Here is a 17015-nt window from a genome sequence, read left to right on the forward strand (position 1 = left end):
ATACTAGACGGTACTGTTGTTGTACATGTTATTGATTTATGAGATAGTTGTGAATGAATGAACAGATAGCTCTACCCTACCTTTTTGACTAGGCAGTATGCGGACATAATGTACCTTTCCTATTTCTTGATGTACATGTAGTTGTTTTCTAGGTTGAGACGGTTGGACGGGGCCCTCCGCTCTCCTGTGGTACTTTCCAATTACCACTTCCCATTCTTCCATCTTCTCTCTTTTCCCACCACCCATCTCTATCTACATCTTATTCAGTTAAAAACGGTCTAGTTTTATTATCTAGAATCTAGTCAGAACGCTTCTTTATATTTATATTAATTCAACGCTAACTTCACCGCGGAGAGAACGAAGCACTAGTATCCCTGTAGTTGACGAGAGGGGCAATACGTCCCGTCAGGTCAAGAAATCATACTTTCATTATTGGGTTGCGAAATAATCTAGGTTGAACAGTCATCCTAATGATGAATAGGTAGGTACAGTAAAGAGAAGCCTCACTCCTCGTCCAGCTCAAAGCGGTCCAAGAACTTGAACGTCGCCAATCCTTCCTTGATATTATCCACGAATTCTTTGACAGGAGATTCGGCGACATACACACCGGCTCGAGAAGTCAGGATGTCTGCATCGTCAAGTGCAGCAGCCCCGGTTCCGAGGGCGCCCACAGGCTTGCCAAACCGGAATCCATCAAGAAGGATCTGGAGGGGTCGGCCGGCAGGATACAGAGTCGAGGGTGCATTGACAGTGATGCTGTTCGGGGCAAACAGACCATCAGCTCCGTCTGCAACGATTATGGCGTCAAAGTTGATGGCGTCCGACGCAGAATAGGTCTGATCGACTCCGGCCTCAAAACGCTCGGCCACTACGATAACGTCCACGTCATCGGATGCAAAGCTCGACCGGAGAGCATTCGCTTCGTCAATCGAGGACCTCTCAGCTACTGATGCAAGCACGCCAATCTTGAGGCCATCGAGTCTCTTCAGCTTCGTCCCAAAGACGCCAACATCAGTGGTCTTGTTATCGTGATAGTAGGTGGGATCCGGTTGCGGTTCCTCGACATTAAGAGCACGAGCAACCCGCTTGGCGACATCATTGCTGATACGGTTCAATTGGATGACGATGTTGTTCCTCACGACGGTGCTCTTGACATTGGCGGTTTCGAAGCGGATGGCATTGATTAGGAACTGTTGCTCGGTAGGCACTAGAGAGTTGAAAAACAGACGGGGCTGCGACCAAAGGTCGCTGAAGGAAGGACTGATGGTACGCTGGAGCTTTCCGCTGGCAGTTCGACCGGGGGTTGTAAAGAATCCCTCCCCCTCATTTGCTCTAGATCTTGTTGCGTATTATGGATATAGGTTTAATTGATAATTCCGGTATGATATTACGAAATCAACATTTCAAATCACACCCTTGTTTTCTTTATTTTAATAATAATAATAATAACATTTACTAGAGAAAGTTTAAAACGAGCGGAGATGACATTTGTATTAACTCCGCTATCGCGCGTGAGGTTTAATTGCTTACATGTTAACTCCGCTCGATAACGACATAGTTTTTGGGATGTACCCACAAGAGGAGACTAGCGTTGGTGGGCGTGTTGGTGCGAGTAATGATAAATAATAAATAAGTAAAGGCGGCCCTGGTTATTTAATTTGTCTGACTCTCTCGTCTTCTCAGTTCAAACTACATCTTCTCAGCTACCACGTCTACAAGAATACTCAAAAAAATGGCTGGTACTTTGCAAAAATGCTGTGCCACTGGCTTCAAGCACGAAGGTGAAACCGAGGGCGAGCTCAAAAACATTGGACAATGCAAGTCTCTTCCCCTCCTTTGTAAAATGTGTGTGTGTTACTTACTGGTTTATGGTAGACCCCGCCTACTTTGCCTATCCCAAAACCGCAAACCCTAAAAAGGCCATTATCCTGATTACCGACGTCTTCGGCATTGTCAGCAACAGCCAGCTACTCGCCGACGACTTTGCGCGCAATGGGTATCTGGCCGTTATCCCGGATATTCTCAACAACGACTCGATTAATTTCGGAGACTGGGGCACTAGTAGAGTGAACTTTCCGGCCTGGATTGCGAAGCATGGGCCAGAGACCGTTGAGCCGGCTATCGAGGCGACTATCAAGCATTTGAGAGAGGAATTGGGCGTGGAGAAGATTGGCACTGCGGGGTATTGTTACGGAGGGCGAGTGAGTTGATCTTTATCTGCTACTACTCTTCTAGTGCTATATGCTGATATCAGTTGGTGGGGTTAGTTTGTTGTTAGTTTCTTGAAGAATGGCAAGACGGATGCTGGATACACCGCGCACCCCACGGCCATCCAGACCGGCCAGCTGGCTGCTATCGAGAAGCCCTTGTCCATTGCTGCCGCAGGTAGGATCACCATCTCCAAGTCGAGACAAGCAAGGTTCAAGCTGACTTTGCAGAAATCGATACTGTCTGGCCCACCGAGCACCGCCACGAGGCCGAGGGCATTCTCAGCAAGACCGGCCAGCCTTACCAGATCAACGTGTACGGAGGCGTGCAGCACGGGTTCGCGGCGCGCGGCGACATGAGCAATGCCCATTTGAAGACGTCCAAGGAGTTGGCTTTTCTGCAGGCGCTGAACTGGTTCCAGTATTATCTGTGAGATAGCTGGTATTCATGAGGGTAGAAGGGAACAGTAGATTAAAATATGCATCATGAATCAATGAAACATACAACATAAAATTTGAAAACGTGCAGGTTGAGTACCGGGAGGAGGATCTCGGAAGTAAAAAATAGGTGGCAGATAAAAAGTCTGCAAAAAATTGCGCTCGCCGGTAATCGAAACCGGGTCTCAACTTGTCACCAGAAGATGGAAGAGTTGGATGATAACCACTACACTACAGGCGCAATGTTAGTGAGGCCCAACAATAGTGGTATATGACCAGACGATCTGCATTGAAATATTTGGCGCCAAGCTCCAAGCAAACAGTGTAAACCCGACTAGTTTGTCAGGGTGCTGGCCTTCCCATGTCGACGTGTCTGAGCAATACTTTCCCTCTCTCCCAATCATGCGATTTTTTCATGACTTTCAATAAATGGTTTTAATGAGCGAGCTTCGTTTTTGGTCTTCCTGCTGATCCGCGCGTTCTCCCGTTTCACGATCTCCCTCCGAAACACCTCGTCGACTGAGTCACAAGACCCTTTGTAACGTTACGAAATTTCTCGATTGCATCGCTTGAACAAACACACAACCACCTACAAGAACGCAAGATGGCTTTTTCGCCCAGCGCTCTTCTGGCGCTGCCTTTTAGTCCGGCCCGACTGCGATCCTACCTTTTGCGATTGCCTTTATTCACGCGTGCCGTCCTGTTAATCATTGTCGCATTATGGGCCATGGAACTACAAACGGTATGGAATATTGTCAAATGGGGCGCGTTGATTCCGGATGAAATGAACCTTGGAACCAGTATGCTGCCCTGAGAGATTGAGAAGAATAAAAAAGAAATCAGGCTGAATGGAATTTACAGTGTACCGACTGAATACATACCCCGTGATTCACTCCGGCTTCTTCCACGTTCTTCTCAATATTCTGGCTTTGACGCCGCTGCTTGAACGGTTCGAGACTGAGCATGGCACGTTGACGGCGGTGGCCTTATTTGTTGGGCGTATGTGTCTTTAAAAAACCCTTTCGGTGGACATGAACTGATTGTCGCTTTTAGCTCTCTCCACGTTTCCGGGCGGTATCTACACTCTGATTGAAAAATTCATTCTGCACATGAACACAGCCGTCGTGGGCGCGAGGTCAGTTTTTTTTTTTTTTTTTTTCTCCTGCTAAAACACCGAGCTGACCGAATAGTGTCTGGGTATTCTTGCTCTTGGCCTCCGAAGCCATCAGGACGTTCCGTGCCAATCCGTATCTCCAGTTGGGTCCTATCAAGATCCCTACGTGGACCTCGCCCCTAATTGCGTCGTTTGTTGTCGCCGTTCTCGTCTCGCATACCAGCTTCCTCGGCCATATCTGCGCCATCTTCATCGGCTATTTGCGTAAGAGAACCACTTTTCTCCAGACATAATTTCCAACTAACTGTGACCAGTCGGACTAGGATACCTCAAAGTCTTTGTGCCGCCCGAGAAAGTCATTCGATGGATCGAAGGAAAGCTCAATCTCCTGGGACGACTACCACACTACGTCTCGGTTGACCAGAAGAAACACGGGCGGTATGGGCTTCTCCCGACAACGTCTACTGAGCCAGCAGTGGCAATGAGCAATTACATTGGGTCTTCGCAGCGACTGGGACCGTGAGTGATGTAAAAAAAAATGACATCAATAGTGGGAGAGGGTGACGTGGTTTTCATATTTTTCATGGCTGACCACCATTTTGTATATATTCGACTATACCATATATAATTCATGAGCATAAATGGACAGGTGCAAATATATATCTATGTATATCAATTGATGAATAGAGTCATAAACACGGGTTGCTATATTTATGAGCCGACACGGAAACACAGCTGGCTCCGAGCTCCTTCTCCGGAGGACATTCGACCCCTTTGCCGGCTGTATATTCCCGGAAATAGGACATTTGACAATCGAGGTTCTCGACAAATATCAACGGCTCCAGGATAGTATTATCTTCGAGTTGAATAATAGGTCTGAGATGATAATAGATTGCTCATCCTGGAAAGAGACCACTCCATGGTTGGGAGCGTGTAGAACCAACAGTTCGTGTTCAAGTATCTCCTAAGAGATGACAGTGACAAGGCCGAGAGTCTTTTTATTTTGAACTTGATGTCCGGGGGAAGACCGACTGGGCCATGCGGTGTCGCATAGCAAAGGGATACAGTAGACTTTCCTAATTTGATTGAGTCAAGGGTCATAGAAAGATCTAGATTATGCTTCTAAATCAATCTAAACATGAGAACTTATCAAAGCCAATCATGTCTGTTCACGATGGCAATGGTTACGCGACGAACATAAATCAGGCTGGCGGAGATGCGGTAAACGAGGAGTACCAGCATGATCACCATATATGTACGCTAACCTTTTATGGCTTGGCACTCTTCTCTCCAATTGGGATATGATCAGCAATATACTTACGCTAACCGTTTGGAGCTTGGTATGATCCTTCGAATCAGGGCATGATCACCGACACACTTGCGCTAACATATAGTTATCGGCTAATGTTGGCGTTACTCCCAATTACAGTCGACCGCGAACTGAGATACAAGACGAACCTGGCGTTCTCCCTTCCAATGGGGTTGTTATGTGAGTGCAGTGAATAAATGCCATTTCCGCTAAAAGTCCTTTTTCCTAACGTGATAGTAGCATCAGGACTCGTCCGCAAACTGCGCGATGATCCCTACCTCCTGTTCGCGCGACTCCCTTCGTACATCTCTCTCCTTTGCGTGATTGTCGGCGTGGCATCATTGCTCATCCTGCCCCTGGACGAATACTCACGCGGCACATATATTTCCGAAAATGCCTTGCTGCCTGGCCAGGTGCACACCTACTTTGCCGGGTCTGAGCAGAACATCTTTCGCGGTTACAAAAAGGAGCTGGAGGGGCTGTTGTCGGTGAACAGCGGTGACGGGGCAAGTGAGACGTACGAGCATGGCGAGAACAGGACTGAGTAAGCTTTTTTTTTGCTCTATTAATATCGGTTGGGGTCCAAGTTCTTTTTCTGACCGTCAAAAGGGTCTCGGAGAAAGTCCAGTCTATCTTTCGTGCGGCCGGGTTGAAAGTGGCCACGCAGAATTACGAGTACGAGTCTGCCGGTGCGCTGCACAAGGGGCAGAATATCTATTCGATTATCCATGCGCCACGCGGAGATGCGACTGAAGCCATTGTATTGGTTGCTGCGTGGAGAACCATTGACGGAGAACTGAATCTGAACGGGGTTACGCTGGCGCTGACGCTGGCCAGGTATTTCAAGAGTGCGTTTTATTTCTACACGAATTATATACTATTTGCTAAGAATAACTGTATAGGATGGTCGCTTTGGTCAAAAGACATTATTTTCGTGATTACCCCCGACAGCAAGTCTGGCACGCAGGCCTGGATCGACGCATATCACGACATGCACCCGGCTTCTGTCCAGTCTCTGCCATTGAAGAGTGGGGCTCTGCAGGGTGCCTTGGTCATTGAGTATCCGTTTGAACACCGCTTTGAGTCGCTGCATATAGTCTACGACGGAGTGAACGGCCAGTTGCCCAACCTCGATCTCATCAACACGGCCGCGTCCATTGCCACTGGCCAAATGGGCATTGGCACGAGTCTGCAAGAGATGTGGGAACACGACAACAGCTATGAGAAGCGTCTGGAGACTATGCTCCGCGGCATGGCCAAGCAGGGCCTCGGCCTAGCAGCGGGCGCTCACAGCAGCTTCATCCCGTACCATATCGACGCCATCACGTTGCAGACCAAAGGCAATGGCTGGGAGGATGAGATGGCTCTGGGCCGCACAATCGAGAGCCTGTTCCGGAGCTTGAACAATCTGCTCGAGCATCTGCATCAAAGTTTCTTCTTCTATCTGATCATGCACACGCACCGCTTCGTCAGCATTGGCACTTATATGCCTAGTGCGATACTCATCGCTACCAATTTCACCATCATGGCCGTGGCCTTGTGGCTGATGAGTGGCTACAAGGTCATTTCGCCGAGTACGGAGAAGAAAGCTACATCTGCATCGAAAGCTGAAGTCGATGCCACCTCAGAACGCAAGCTTTCTGTGCCTCTGACCCTCGTCATCGCGCTTCACTTTCTAGGCGTGATCCCACTATACATCCTCAACAACATCTCGTCCCAGGTATGTTTACTCTATAAAAAAAATACAATAGAATAAAACCGTATGCTAACGGTAAAAGTACTTTCTCTTCGCAACCTACCTCATCCTCGCCTTCACCATTCTCCTCCCTGTCCTGTTCAGTGTCGTCTTATGCAAACTGCTCGCCCCGCCCCCTCAGACTTTTCTACTCATCAAATCTTTCTCTCTTCTTCTTCTCGGTCTCTTCCTCAGCGCCCTCGCCACTCTTAACTTCTCTCTCTCCTTCCTGATCGGGCTCGTCTGCGCGCCGCTCAGCTTCACGGGGCCCATCACTGCGACGTCGATCAAGAGCAAACCCCTACGGCTCGCGCTCGCCGCTCTGGCACTGGCCGCACTCAATGCCCTATCCCCACCAGCCGTCTTGCTGTCGGCATGTTGGTTCATGCAGCTGTCGGTGCGTCAAGTCCTCACTCAGGCAGCCTTTGGGTGGAATGTGTGGGGGATGTGGACGCAGGTGGTGGTGTGGTGTGTTTGGTGGCCAGCGTGGATGGCGGGGACGCTTTTGCTTGGAAGTTCTTTTTTTGTTGATCTAGTTTGATTTTTTTAAAGTATCATAACAGCGAGTTTAAATAAAGTTACGGAGAACGTAGGTAAATTACGTGTTATCGAGGCTAATCGTCTTTAAAACATTGTTTTGTATCCGCAGATTGATATTTATCTATCAGAGTACAGCTCATATTAGAAAAAAATCAATCATTGAGCCCACACGTCTCTGCCCACGCCCTCAATCCAGTGGCCCAACTGGTTGACGCCGCTATCCCACTCCTTCAAGCGATTCCGCATACCCTCGATCTGTTTCATATCCAGCACTTTGGGTTGCACCCAGTTGATGCGGGCAATCTGGGCGACCTGGTCGATGGAGCCCTTGATCAGCCCCAGCGAGAGGGCTTTCATGATGAGATGCTCGATCTCGTCCGGTTTTACCTTGGTCTCGGTAGAGATGGTGGAAAAAGTCATGGTGCGGTCGTGCGGCGGGCGGCGGAAGACGGCCTCGGTGAGCGCGGCCAGCGAGATCTTGATGTACAGGAACTGGCGGTGCGAGTCGAGAAGCTTGTTCTTGCTAACGTTGCCGGCCAGCACGTCGTACGCGGTCAGGTCGCCGCGGTTGAAGGCGAACAGGAGATCGCGCAGCCAGGCGTGCGGGGTCTCGGTGAGGGAGTCGAGGATCGGGTGGAGGAGCAGTTCGCCAAAGTTGTAGATCGAGTCGGATACCAGTGCGGCCACGCTCAGGTCGTACGCGCGCGTCGCTCGTTCTTCCTGTGAGAGGTCTTCGAGGGGGATGCACGCTAGGTAGAGGAGCGCATTCTTGTAGTATGATGCAAATTCCTGCTTTGCCTGAAGAAGATAAATATGTTAGAAATATCATCAGTTGTAAGGGTGTAGAGAGACAAACTTGGTAGTACTCTGCGTTCACTTTGTAGAATGACGCATGCACAATCGTTTCCACCGAGTCAAAGCCATCGAGGATTTTTTGGCTCTTGTCCAGATCCTTCCGGGCTCCTTCAAAGTCTTGTAGTCGCAGCTTCACACCGGCCACATCTGCAACCGCATACACGTGTGCCTCCTGCGATTCAGGCTTGTCCACCCGCTCGGCTAGTGATGTGAGGAAAGCAAGTCGTTCTTGGTCGACTGTCCGAAGTTAGCATAGTCATCCTCGACAATTTCCTTTCAAATGTACGTACCGCTACATTGTGTCGATGCCATCAAGCCCAACGACACAAACTTGAGCTGGTTGATGCGGTCCGCGAAACTGAGGATGAAGGACTTGAAGATGGGTAACCGCTGAGGGGCACTCTCAGGCAGTCGAAAGAATTCCACCAGCGCATCGGTCAGCTGGTGCCATAGCTTCCTCTCCCAAAAGTCTTCAAAGTTGAGGAAAAGGGCCTGGGCTTCGCCAGAAGCTTGGTCCCGCTGATCGGCCAGGAAGTCGGAGATCTTGTCGGCCTCCATGGTGGACGGCGGCGGCGGTAGTTATGAGAGGCAGAGGATAATCTCAAGGGAGACCACACAATACCATACGTGTGTTTTGTGTGTGTATCAAAGAAGTATGTCGTGGTGTAGGGTGTTGTTTATTTGGTTGATGGCGAAGCTGGTGGTGAAGCTGATGTTCGATGCAGCCGTCGTGGAGCTCGACTGGTCGCTGTGCCGCGCCGTACCAGGCTTGGCGGGCTTATCGATTGTCCGGATTGCTTCCATCCTCTTCGATCTTCTTACCATCTCGTCCATACAGTCTTGTCTAGAGTTCACTACTAATTATATGAAGGGACTATGTTCTCAAATATGCCCCATATCTCTCTCATCTGCACCGTGGGATTACTCCAAGCAGCAACGCCATGTTACAATTCTGGCGACAAATATCACTTACATACATAGTCCTACCACCACCAGGCACCGGCTCTCCAGTCACAAATTGAGATTGATAATTAGCTTTACAACTCACGATGACTCAGAATGGAGACGCAGTTCTATTGGCTATTTTTTTTTACCTTGCTGGTGTCCAGGAACACTCCATATATGTAGTTGCGGAGAGTTTCAAGCAAATGTCTCCGTCTAGTCTTTCTTGTGACCCATGTTGAATTTTCATCATAAATAGCCGGATAATGCACTGATCAAAGCAGACTTCTCATCTGAATCGCTCATATACATTATTATATCGAATACATGCAAATATTCCTCTACCTCGCCTTTGTTGCTCTTTCCCTCGTTTGTACTTATTTCAAGAACTCGGACAAAATGACAGACATTCTCGAGGCCAATATCCGGGTGTTCAAGTAAGTGTTTACAAGAAAAATTTCGGCGTTATGTCCATACTACTCCAGCTAACCCATCCCAGTAAGGACGCCCACAAGTATGAAACAGACTTTCAAGAAGCTATCCGGATGCTGTGCGAGGAGACAGAGAGCCGCCGTCTCTGGATAAGCTCCAAGTGGTCCGACACACCAGAAGGAAACGGCAAAGATGTCAAGCTCTTAGATTATGCGTGTGGACCTGGCTATATATCACGAGTATGTGTGTTTATATGCCTTGAGAAAACCAACCATGCTAACTAGTCAAATAGGTGCTCGCACCTTACGTGACCAAGATCGTTGGCATAGATGCCTCTGAAGGTATGGTAGGCGAGTACAATAAGAAAGCGCAAGAAGCCGGCATTCCTCCGGAGAAGATGTCCGCCAGAGCCGGCAATATCCTTGGAGACAGCTTCTCGGAAGATTTCAAAGGGCCCGAATATCACGATTTCGACGTGGCATTTGTCGGACTTGCCCTCCACCACTTCTCCGACCCGTTACTGTCGATGAAACGGCTAGTTGACAGGCTGCGTGTGGGTGGTGTCCTTTGGATCATCGATGCACTGGATCAACCTCACGCTCACCATGAGCACGAGAAGTTGAGTCCGGAAACAAAGGCAGCAATCCACACGCATGGGTTCACAGTCGACCAGGTGAAAGATTTGTTTGCACAGGCTGGTGCTGGTGCGGACGTCAGAGTGGAAGTCATCGACAAGCCATTCGAAATCAAGACCCCAAACCACACTTTCAAGAGGACCGCTTTCTTTGCCAGAGGGCAGAAGCTCTAGAAGATTTATAGTTAGGGAGTAGCGACTTATGATCAGGAAGTAGCATAGAAGCAGCCCATGCTGTAATTGAATCGACAAATTAAATCAGTCTGCACGTATTTCTAATTTGGTTGTAAATGCAAGTAAGGTGGTTGGCTAAAGACGAATGAAGATGTTCTGTCCCGATGCGGACTAGCGCTGCTGAGCCAAGTCGAGGTCGGCAACCGCAAGTCTTCGCTGAACCTCCAAGTCACCACTCTCCCCTCCCTCTACACCCCAACAGAACGTGCCTGGGAGGCCGGAATTCCGTCAATTGACCCGTCTTCTTTTCGCGGCAGCCATCTCGAGTCGCAGATCGACGATGCAAAAGTGCCGGGCGTTCAATGGCGCTCTCGGCCGCAAGGCGGTCCCCGCCCCTGCGAGCGTGCGAGTCCAGTTCCAAGCGCAGCGCCGGAATCTCCAGGATGTCCATATCACGAGAACTGGAAAGCCTATCCTCAAGATTCAGGGAGGCCGGTAAGTGTCCCGTGGAAAGCCAATGACTGCACAGCCGCTAACTCCGACTACCTTAGATCTTCTCTAGGAGGTGCGTTCGTCGTGAACTTTGAAACTGACACCAGCTTACCATCGACAAGGTCACACCGCCACTGTTTTTGGAGCGACAGGTTTCCTCGGTCGTTATATCGTCAACCGACTTGGTAGGTCAATCGATCGCGATTACAAGTTGCAAGGGTTAATGCAGCATAGCTCGTGCCGGGTGCACTGTTGTCGTTCCTTTCCGCGAGGAAATGACCAAGCGTCACCTCAAAGTCAGTGGCGATCTTGGACGAGTTGTTTTCACGGTAAGACTATGTGAATTTTCGAGACTTGTCGAGATTCTCGGGCTCACGCAATCAGGAATACGACCTTCGCAACACACAATCGATCGAAGAAAGTGTACGCCATTCGGACGTCGTCTACAATCTTGTCGGGCGCGACTACCCCACCAAGAACTTCACCTACGAGGATGTCCACGTTGATGGAGCGGAACGCATTGCGGAGGCCGTGGCCAAGTACGACGTCGATCGATTCATTCATGTGTCCTCGTTCAACGCCTCTGAAGACTCGCCTTCTGAATTCTTCCGCACCAAGGGTTGGGGTGAGCGTCTTGTGCGGGAAATCTACCCGGAAACCACTATTGTCCGCCCTGCTCCGCTGTTCGGATATGAGGACAATCTGCTTCACAAGCTTGCTGGCGTCACTAACCTCCTCACTTCGAACCACATGCAAGAGAGATATTGGCCAGTTCATGTAGGCGGCCAATCCAGTACAATCTGCAGAACCTTGCTCACCTTTTTTTAGGCCATTGATGTCGGAAGTGCGCTCGAGCGTATGCTCTACGATGACCTTACTGCTGGCCAAACATACGAGCTTTACGGACCCAAGCAGTACTCGACTGCTGAAATCGCCGAGATTGTCGACCGGGAAATCGTCAAGCACCGCCGCCACGTCAACCTCCCCAAGGCCGTGCTTAAGCCTCTTGCCTTTTACTTGAACAAGTACCTCTGGTGGCCTACCATGTCGGCCGACCAGGTGGAGCGCGAGTTCATCGACCAGGTGATCGATCCCAGCGCAAAGACGTTCAAGGATCTCGGCATTGAGCCTGCGGATCTGACCAACCTTACCTTCAACTACCTTGTAAGTTTATTTCATTTCAGCCAAGGAATCAGCGACTAACTATGACAGATGGGATACCGGAGCTCCCAGTACTATGACTTGCCGCCGGCGACAGAGCGCGAGAAGCGGGAGGAGAAGAAGTACCTGCACGTCTTGGACGACCAATAAAGTATTTGCCTTGTACCTTGATATGTGTAAATAAAGCAGCTATCTCTAGACTGTTTCTTTTGTCATTCCATTTATGTGTTTGCAGTAACTCATTTTTTTTAATCTTCCTTTTTAAACCAACCAATCACAAACGGCAGACGACAACGTCATGCCAGCAGTATCACATCGTAAAACGTAAATAAATAGCATCCACTATATTTTCTAATTATCCAATACCATTACTTGCCTAACCAAAATTTTATACATACATGTATGCATGTGGTATTGATGCGGCAAAATTTTTTATACGTAGGCATTCATCGCGGGGCAGTGGCTTCCGAGTCTTTTGGTGCCTGCATCAATCAATAATTTCGACCACAGGAAGAAGTATATAAAGGGTCGATTTCTCAGCTGCAAGGAAATCTGGATTCGACTTATTCAACGATTAAACCCCGACTATTACCTTTTTTTATTATTTTTTACTCTTCCAATTTTTATATTGACCAGTGGACGTGATCGAATCAAATCTGCCGTCGGGTATCTTCCATCAAATATATCTCGACTCCATTTTTTTTTTCAACAACACTTGAAACAAAACCACATCGTCCACTCGAGAGAAGGATAATGACTACACAATTCCAAGAAAGACCTCTCTTCGGAGGCGCTATCACAGGCACAATCCCACAAGGATGGCTCGATGCGAGGTATATACATAACCCCCCCTCCACAGAATCACCAACTAACAACTGTATAATAGCGACCTTCGCCAAGTGCCCAACCATCAAGAGATATTCCTCTCTTCTACGACATTGTCGAACCTCATTGTTGAAATCAACGAGTACGTGTCTGCGCAAGAAGCGCCGCCACCAGCAGCAGGGTCAGCGGCAGGCACAGAGGAAGAGAAAATCGGTGTTGCGGCAGCGCTGTATCATATGCAGGATCTCTGTGACGAGGACGACACCATGGAAGTCATCAACGCTCCGCATCGCGTGCAGCTAAGCCGTCTAGCAGCATCGTCGTCAGCGGCGGGGGTTACGATATCTGCGTTTGCAGCGGTGGTCAAATACACGACGCCAAAGAAGCAGCGAGGCCCTCACCAGCATCAGATCTCAACCAACAGCTCAGGCGATGCGACGGCAGGTTCGAGCGCTGCAGCGACTCCCCAAAAGTCAGTGCATGGCAGCCATTTCTTGTTGGTGAGGTTGCCCGAGAAGGAGACGGATTTGCTGGTGTTTGTGAATGTGCCCCATGACGAGTTTGATGCGCAGGGGGATTCGGGCGCGCTGGCGAGAGAGGAGGCGCTTGCTAGTGAGTTGGTTGGGAGGTATATTGAGACAATTGATGTGGTGGATTGGAATTTGTTTGGCTAGGTGTTTAGGTGTTTTTTCCTCCTAATGGTTTCTACGTCAACTGGGATGACTTGAGCAAATCTATCATGCATTTGGATACTTGACGTATCAATAGCTAGCTGACAGCTTTTCTGGAATATACCAATCCAGCCTTGAAATGCAAATAATAAACCCCAACGCCAATGCTAAATGCTGTGACAAACAAACCTGTAACACAACTATGCAAGAAAGAAAAAGATCTAGAAAAAAACTCCAGGAATGCTTACAGAATCAAACAAAAACTCCGCTTCTCATGTTTTGTACCGTCTTCAACCCAACACCTTTGAGTCTCCCCAGTTCGCTGAGGCTCCGGACTTGGTCAACTTCCCCCATCTCACACAGACAGTCGACAATTGCCTCTGCTTTCTTCGCGCCAACGCCCTTGAGCAGCTTGATCTGCCCCACGTCTCTAGAGTTGATGACAGATAGCAGATGAGATGTGCGTGGCGACTGTATCCTATCAGGAATTGCATTTTCACCCGCAAAAGTGTTGTCATCTTTGAGCACGGCCATTTTCGGCGTGGCGGTGGCTCGCTTGCGTTTCAGCCCTATGTAAGAGTCACCATAGTCGTCTTCGTCCTCATGCTCGAAAATTTTATAGTTTTCGTCGATGGCAGCATGAGTTCGGGCCATCTTGACTGGTTTTTTGATGGAAAGTATGCTTCCACGCCCAGCCACTTGAACCTCTGCAGTAACCTGAGGCTGCGGGTTCAGCTTTTCTTCAAGGGCAGCTATCTTAGCAGCAAGTTTCTCGTTCCGGGGAAAGAATGGCAGAGCAAGCCTGTACATTCTCAGAGCGGAGGAATACTCTCCTCTTCCATGGTGTTGTTTCGCCATCAGGAGATAAGATAAGCCTTCGGCACGAGCATCTTCTGTGCCTTCAATCTTGCGCTCCAAAAGTTCCAGGCGGCGCTGGACCTCTTCGTTCATGTGCTCCATCTGGGCTTGCTGTTTGGACGAGTCGTCCATTGCTCTTGCTGCCAGGATCTGCTCCACCTTTCTCTCCACCATTTCTTCAATTCGATCTGCTGGGATATCGCCATGTGCCTTGGATGCCGATCTGTCTGACTCCCGAGGTATCTTAGAAGGAAGACGAGTGGAAACATCTGAATTCCGCTTCAAAGGAGATGAGCGCCTGGGTCTATCGAATGGCGTATGGGATTTGAGAGACTGTTTGTCAGAATATACAAAGAATGCCTTGGCTGGCTTCTTCTCGTCAGACGTGGATGGATTTTCCACGTTGACTTTTACATTCACCGACGAAGTCAGGGGTCGCAAGGGTTGGCGCAGGGCTCCGCCAGTGGTTGAAGCCCTGGTCAACGGTCTTGCAGGTCCCTTGAACATTGGCTCATTCTCAATCTCACGGATTTCGATTTTCTTGGTGCGGTTGGCAAAATTCAGTGAGCTTATCGTGTCTAAATGGTACGATCGCACAGAGGCAAGATTAAGGATCATCAGCGTCAAGCCGTTGTTTTGTCCCAACGACAAAATCCGAGTCATCTTGGACTCCCGGTAAGGAATACGAGATTGCTTCTTGCTAATGGCTTCCACGCATTGAGCCAGCACGAACAGACTCTTATTGATGCTTGCAGACTCCACCATGCGTTCCTTGCCATTCTCTGTTCGCCGGTTGTCTTCTGACCCAGCCAAATCAATTGCCGACGCCATGGTGACTCGAGTTTTTTCTCCAGTGGTGGTGACAATCTTTACGCACAGGATGGCATGGGACCTTGATGAATGCGCATTCAGCTATTGGAAGTTAGTATGGCTTCTGTCCCAAACGATCGGTGCGCCATTACCTTGGTTGCAGAAGTTGACCTGTTCGCGTTGGCCTGATCGTACAGACTTTCAAAATCCTTCAGATTGGCACACGGCCGCTCGGTCAACCCGACAACGACAGTCTTCCCTCCATTGTCTCTAAGCGGCAACCCGGCCGGTGTTCTTTTCTCTAGGGGCTCAAACAGGTCATAGACTTTGTCGTTGTATATCTCGTAATAGCTCATCAGGACTTCCACGTTACTAGCACCTTGAGAGTCTTTCTCGATTTTGCGACTGCGGCGGTAGATGGCGCTTAGCAGGCGGGGAATCACCCCACGGTCCTGCAGACTTTTCCCGCCTCGCATGGTATGTGTCTTTCCTGTTCCGGTGACTCCATATGCAAATATCGTGACATCGAACCCGTTGAACAAATGCTTTACTGTTGGGGCGACTGGGCAAGAGTGAGTATATATAATAACGGATGGCATCATTGGAGATTCCACACTGACCCTCGGCGTCGAACAGATCCTGCTGAGTCGAGTCACCTCCGTAGACGGCATTGAATTGAAAAGTGTACTGCTCGCCCTCGTTTTTGGGGTTTGGGATCCGTATCAGGGTGTCTCGGTCCTTGAGAGCGGCGGCAGCTTTGCCATCGGGCGAGTCTTTCTTCGTCCTGGCCGGTTCAGTCGAGGCAGATCCGGGTCGGACAATGATATCCAGCTCGCGTTCCGACTTCCACAGAGGGCGGACCCGTGCGACGACGCGGACACTCATTGTTGTAGTACTAGTTAGTAAGTGTATCTAATGAACGAAGGACAGCAACGAAAGAATCGAAGAGACCCAAGGAAAAGAAAGCAAAGAATCAAGAAAGAAAAGTCATGTGCCCGAGACGCAGGGTACCGAGACCAAATCCCCCAGAAACGCAGACAAGAAGCCCAGACCAAAGAAAGCCGCACTGCACGATGAAGAACGAGGCAGAGAGAAGGTGGAGAGAAGCGAGTTAGTTCGGTGTTGTCGTGTGCGGGAGGGAATGCGCGGTTGCCCCGGCAACGCTGTTCTTTGTACTACACTGCTATGGCAAGCTATTATTAGCATTGTTCATTATCCTTGCTTTTGACTGCTTAATTCTGTATTCTATATCGCTATCAAATTATTATAGCTACTATACGATTAGACTTGTAATAAACGGAGTTGATGCATGTTCGTCAAGTGTACCTCGGCTTTGGGACAGAGGACAAGGCACATATAGAAGCGCTCACTAATAGAAGAAATGGAATTAGTATCTATTCAACTTGTAGAGTATATGACCCAGTAAATGTCCTATATATGCTATATGTATGATAAAATATACATGCATCAGTTGTGACACTACCGATACAGGCGGTGAACATCCGAATGTCTTGGCGGTCAATATGGACATAGCAGTATTATTATACGACGTACAGACTCGGATCGCGTGTTACCTCACCGCCATCGTGCATAGCTATTCCCATAAAAACAATAGATAATCATGAATTAAATATAATTTACAAGCACATGTGGAAAACCACCAAATTCAAGCTGTAGCTCGACAACCGGCAGAACGGCGGGCGGTGATTGGCGGGCGGCGGCAAAGGCCACCGTACACACTCCAGGCGACAACGGCGACTGCTGCTTTTGTTCCACGCCACGTCGAATCGATCAGCAATCAACAGATCCTCCCCCTGG

The 17015-nt window shown here is 49.1% G+C and overlaps 9 protein-coding genes across 9 annotated transcripts; 6 read left to right on the forward strand and 3 right to left on the reverse strand.

Moving 5' to 3' along the window:
- Positions 1 to 148: 148 nt before the first annotated feature.
- TRUGW13939_10545 (uncharacterized protein) lies at positions 149 to 1556 on the reverse strand (the record flags this gene model as incomplete). Its single annotated transcript, XM_035493656.1, has 3 exons — positions 149 to 252; positions 776 to 1332; positions 1531 to 1556. 3 exons carry the CDS (start codon positions 1554 to 1556, stop codon positions 149 to 151), a joined length of 687 nt encoding a protein of 228 aa, XP_035349549.1.
- A 176-nt stretch (positions 1557 to 1732) lies between these two features.
- Positions 1733 to 2641, forward strand: TRUGW13939_10546 (uncharacterized protein; the record flags this gene model as incomplete). The annotated part of the gene is made up of 4 exons (XM_035493657.1): positions 1733 to 1739; positions 1876 to 2201; positions 2268 to 2385; positions 2439 to 2641. The coding sequence occupies 4 exons, from the start codon at positions 1733 to 1735 to the stop codon at positions 2639 to 2641; spliced, it is 654 nt and encodes a 217-aa protein (XP_035349550.1).
- Positions 2642 to 3249: 608 nt separating this feature from the next.
- Positions 3250 to 4282, forward strand: TRUGW13939_10547 (uncharacterized protein; the record flags this gene model as incomplete). The annotated part of the gene is made up of 5 exons (XM_035493658.1): positions 3250 to 3445; positions 3507 to 3644; positions 3699 to 3780; positions 3836 to 4023; positions 4074 to 4282. The coding sequence occupies 5 exons, from the start codon at positions 3250 to 3252 to the stop codon at positions 4280 to 4282; spliced, it is 813 nt and encodes a 270-aa protein (XP_035349551.1).
- Positions 4283 to 5265: 983 nt separating this feature from the next.
- On the forward strand, positions 5266 to 7344 carry TRUGW13939_10548 (uncharacterized protein; the record flags this gene model as incomplete). Its single annotated transcript, XM_035493659.1, has 4 exons — positions 5266 to 5612; positions 5678 to 5916; positions 5971 to 6788; positions 6847 to 7344. The coding sequence occupies 4 exons, from the start codon at positions 5266 to 5268 to the stop codon at positions 7342 to 7344; spliced, it is 1902 nt and encodes a 633-aa protein (XP_035349552.1).
- Positions 7345 to 7499: 155 nt separating this feature from the next.
- Positions 7500 to 8756, reverse strand: TRUGW13939_10549 (uncharacterized protein; the record flags this gene model as incomplete). Its single annotated transcript, XM_035493660.1, has 3 exons — positions 7500 to 8141; positions 8200 to 8435; positions 8489 to 8756. The coding sequence occupies 3 exons, from the start codon at positions 8754 to 8756 to the stop codon at positions 7500 to 7502; spliced, it is 1146 nt and encodes a 381-aa protein (XP_035349553.1).
- Positions 8757 to 9539: 783 nt separating this feature from the next.
- TRUGW13939_10550 (uncharacterized protein) lies at positions 9540 to 10380 on the forward strand (the record flags this gene model as incomplete). Its single annotated transcript, XM_035493661.1, has 3 exons — positions 9540 to 9577; positions 9640 to 9811; positions 9865 to 10380. 3 exons carry the CDS (start codon positions 9540 to 9542, stop codon positions 10378 to 10380), a joined length of 726 nt encoding a protein of 241 aa, XP_035349554.1.
- Positions 10381 to 10720: 340 nt separating this feature from the next.
- On the forward strand, positions 10721 to 12183 carry TRUGW13939_10551 (uncharacterized protein; the record flags this gene model as incomplete). Its single annotated transcript, XM_035493662.1, has 7 exons — positions 10721 to 10875; positions 10932 to 10945; positions 10995 to 11057; positions 11107 to 11201; positions 11257 to 11649; positions 11701 to 12036; positions 12085 to 12183. The coding sequence occupies 7 exons, from the start codon at positions 10721 to 10723 to the stop codon at positions 12181 to 12183; spliced, it is 1155 nt and encodes a 384-aa protein (XP_035349555.1).
- Positions 12184 to 12786: 603 nt separating this feature from the next.
- TRUGW13939_10552 (uncharacterized protein) lies at positions 12787 to 13532 on the forward strand (the record flags this gene model as incomplete). Its single annotated transcript, XM_035493663.1, has 2 exons — positions 12787 to 12866; positions 12920 to 13532. 2 exons carry the CDS (start codon positions 12787 to 12789, stop codon positions 13530 to 13532), a joined length of 693 nt encoding a protein of 230 aa, XP_035349556.1.
- Positions 13533 to 13781: 249 nt separating this feature from the next.
- TRUGW13939_10553 (uncharacterized protein) lies at positions 13782 to 16082 on the reverse strand (the record flags this gene model as incomplete). Its single annotated transcript, XM_035493664.1, has 3 exons — positions 13782 to 15299; positions 15350 to 15759; positions 15818 to 16082. The coding sequence occupies 3 exons, from the start codon at positions 16080 to 16082 to the stop codon at positions 13782 to 13784; spliced, it is 2193 nt and encodes a 730-aa protein (XP_035349557.1).
- Positions 16083 to 17015: the final 933 nt, after the last annotated feature.

Source organism: Talaromyces rugulosus, chromosome VI (genome assembly GCF_013368755.1).
Source record: "Talaromyces rugulosus chromosome VI, complete sequence".
Lineage (NCBI taxonomy): Eukaryota > Fungi > Ascomycota > Eurotiomycetes > Eurotiales > Trichocomaceae > Talaromyces > Talaromyces rugulosus.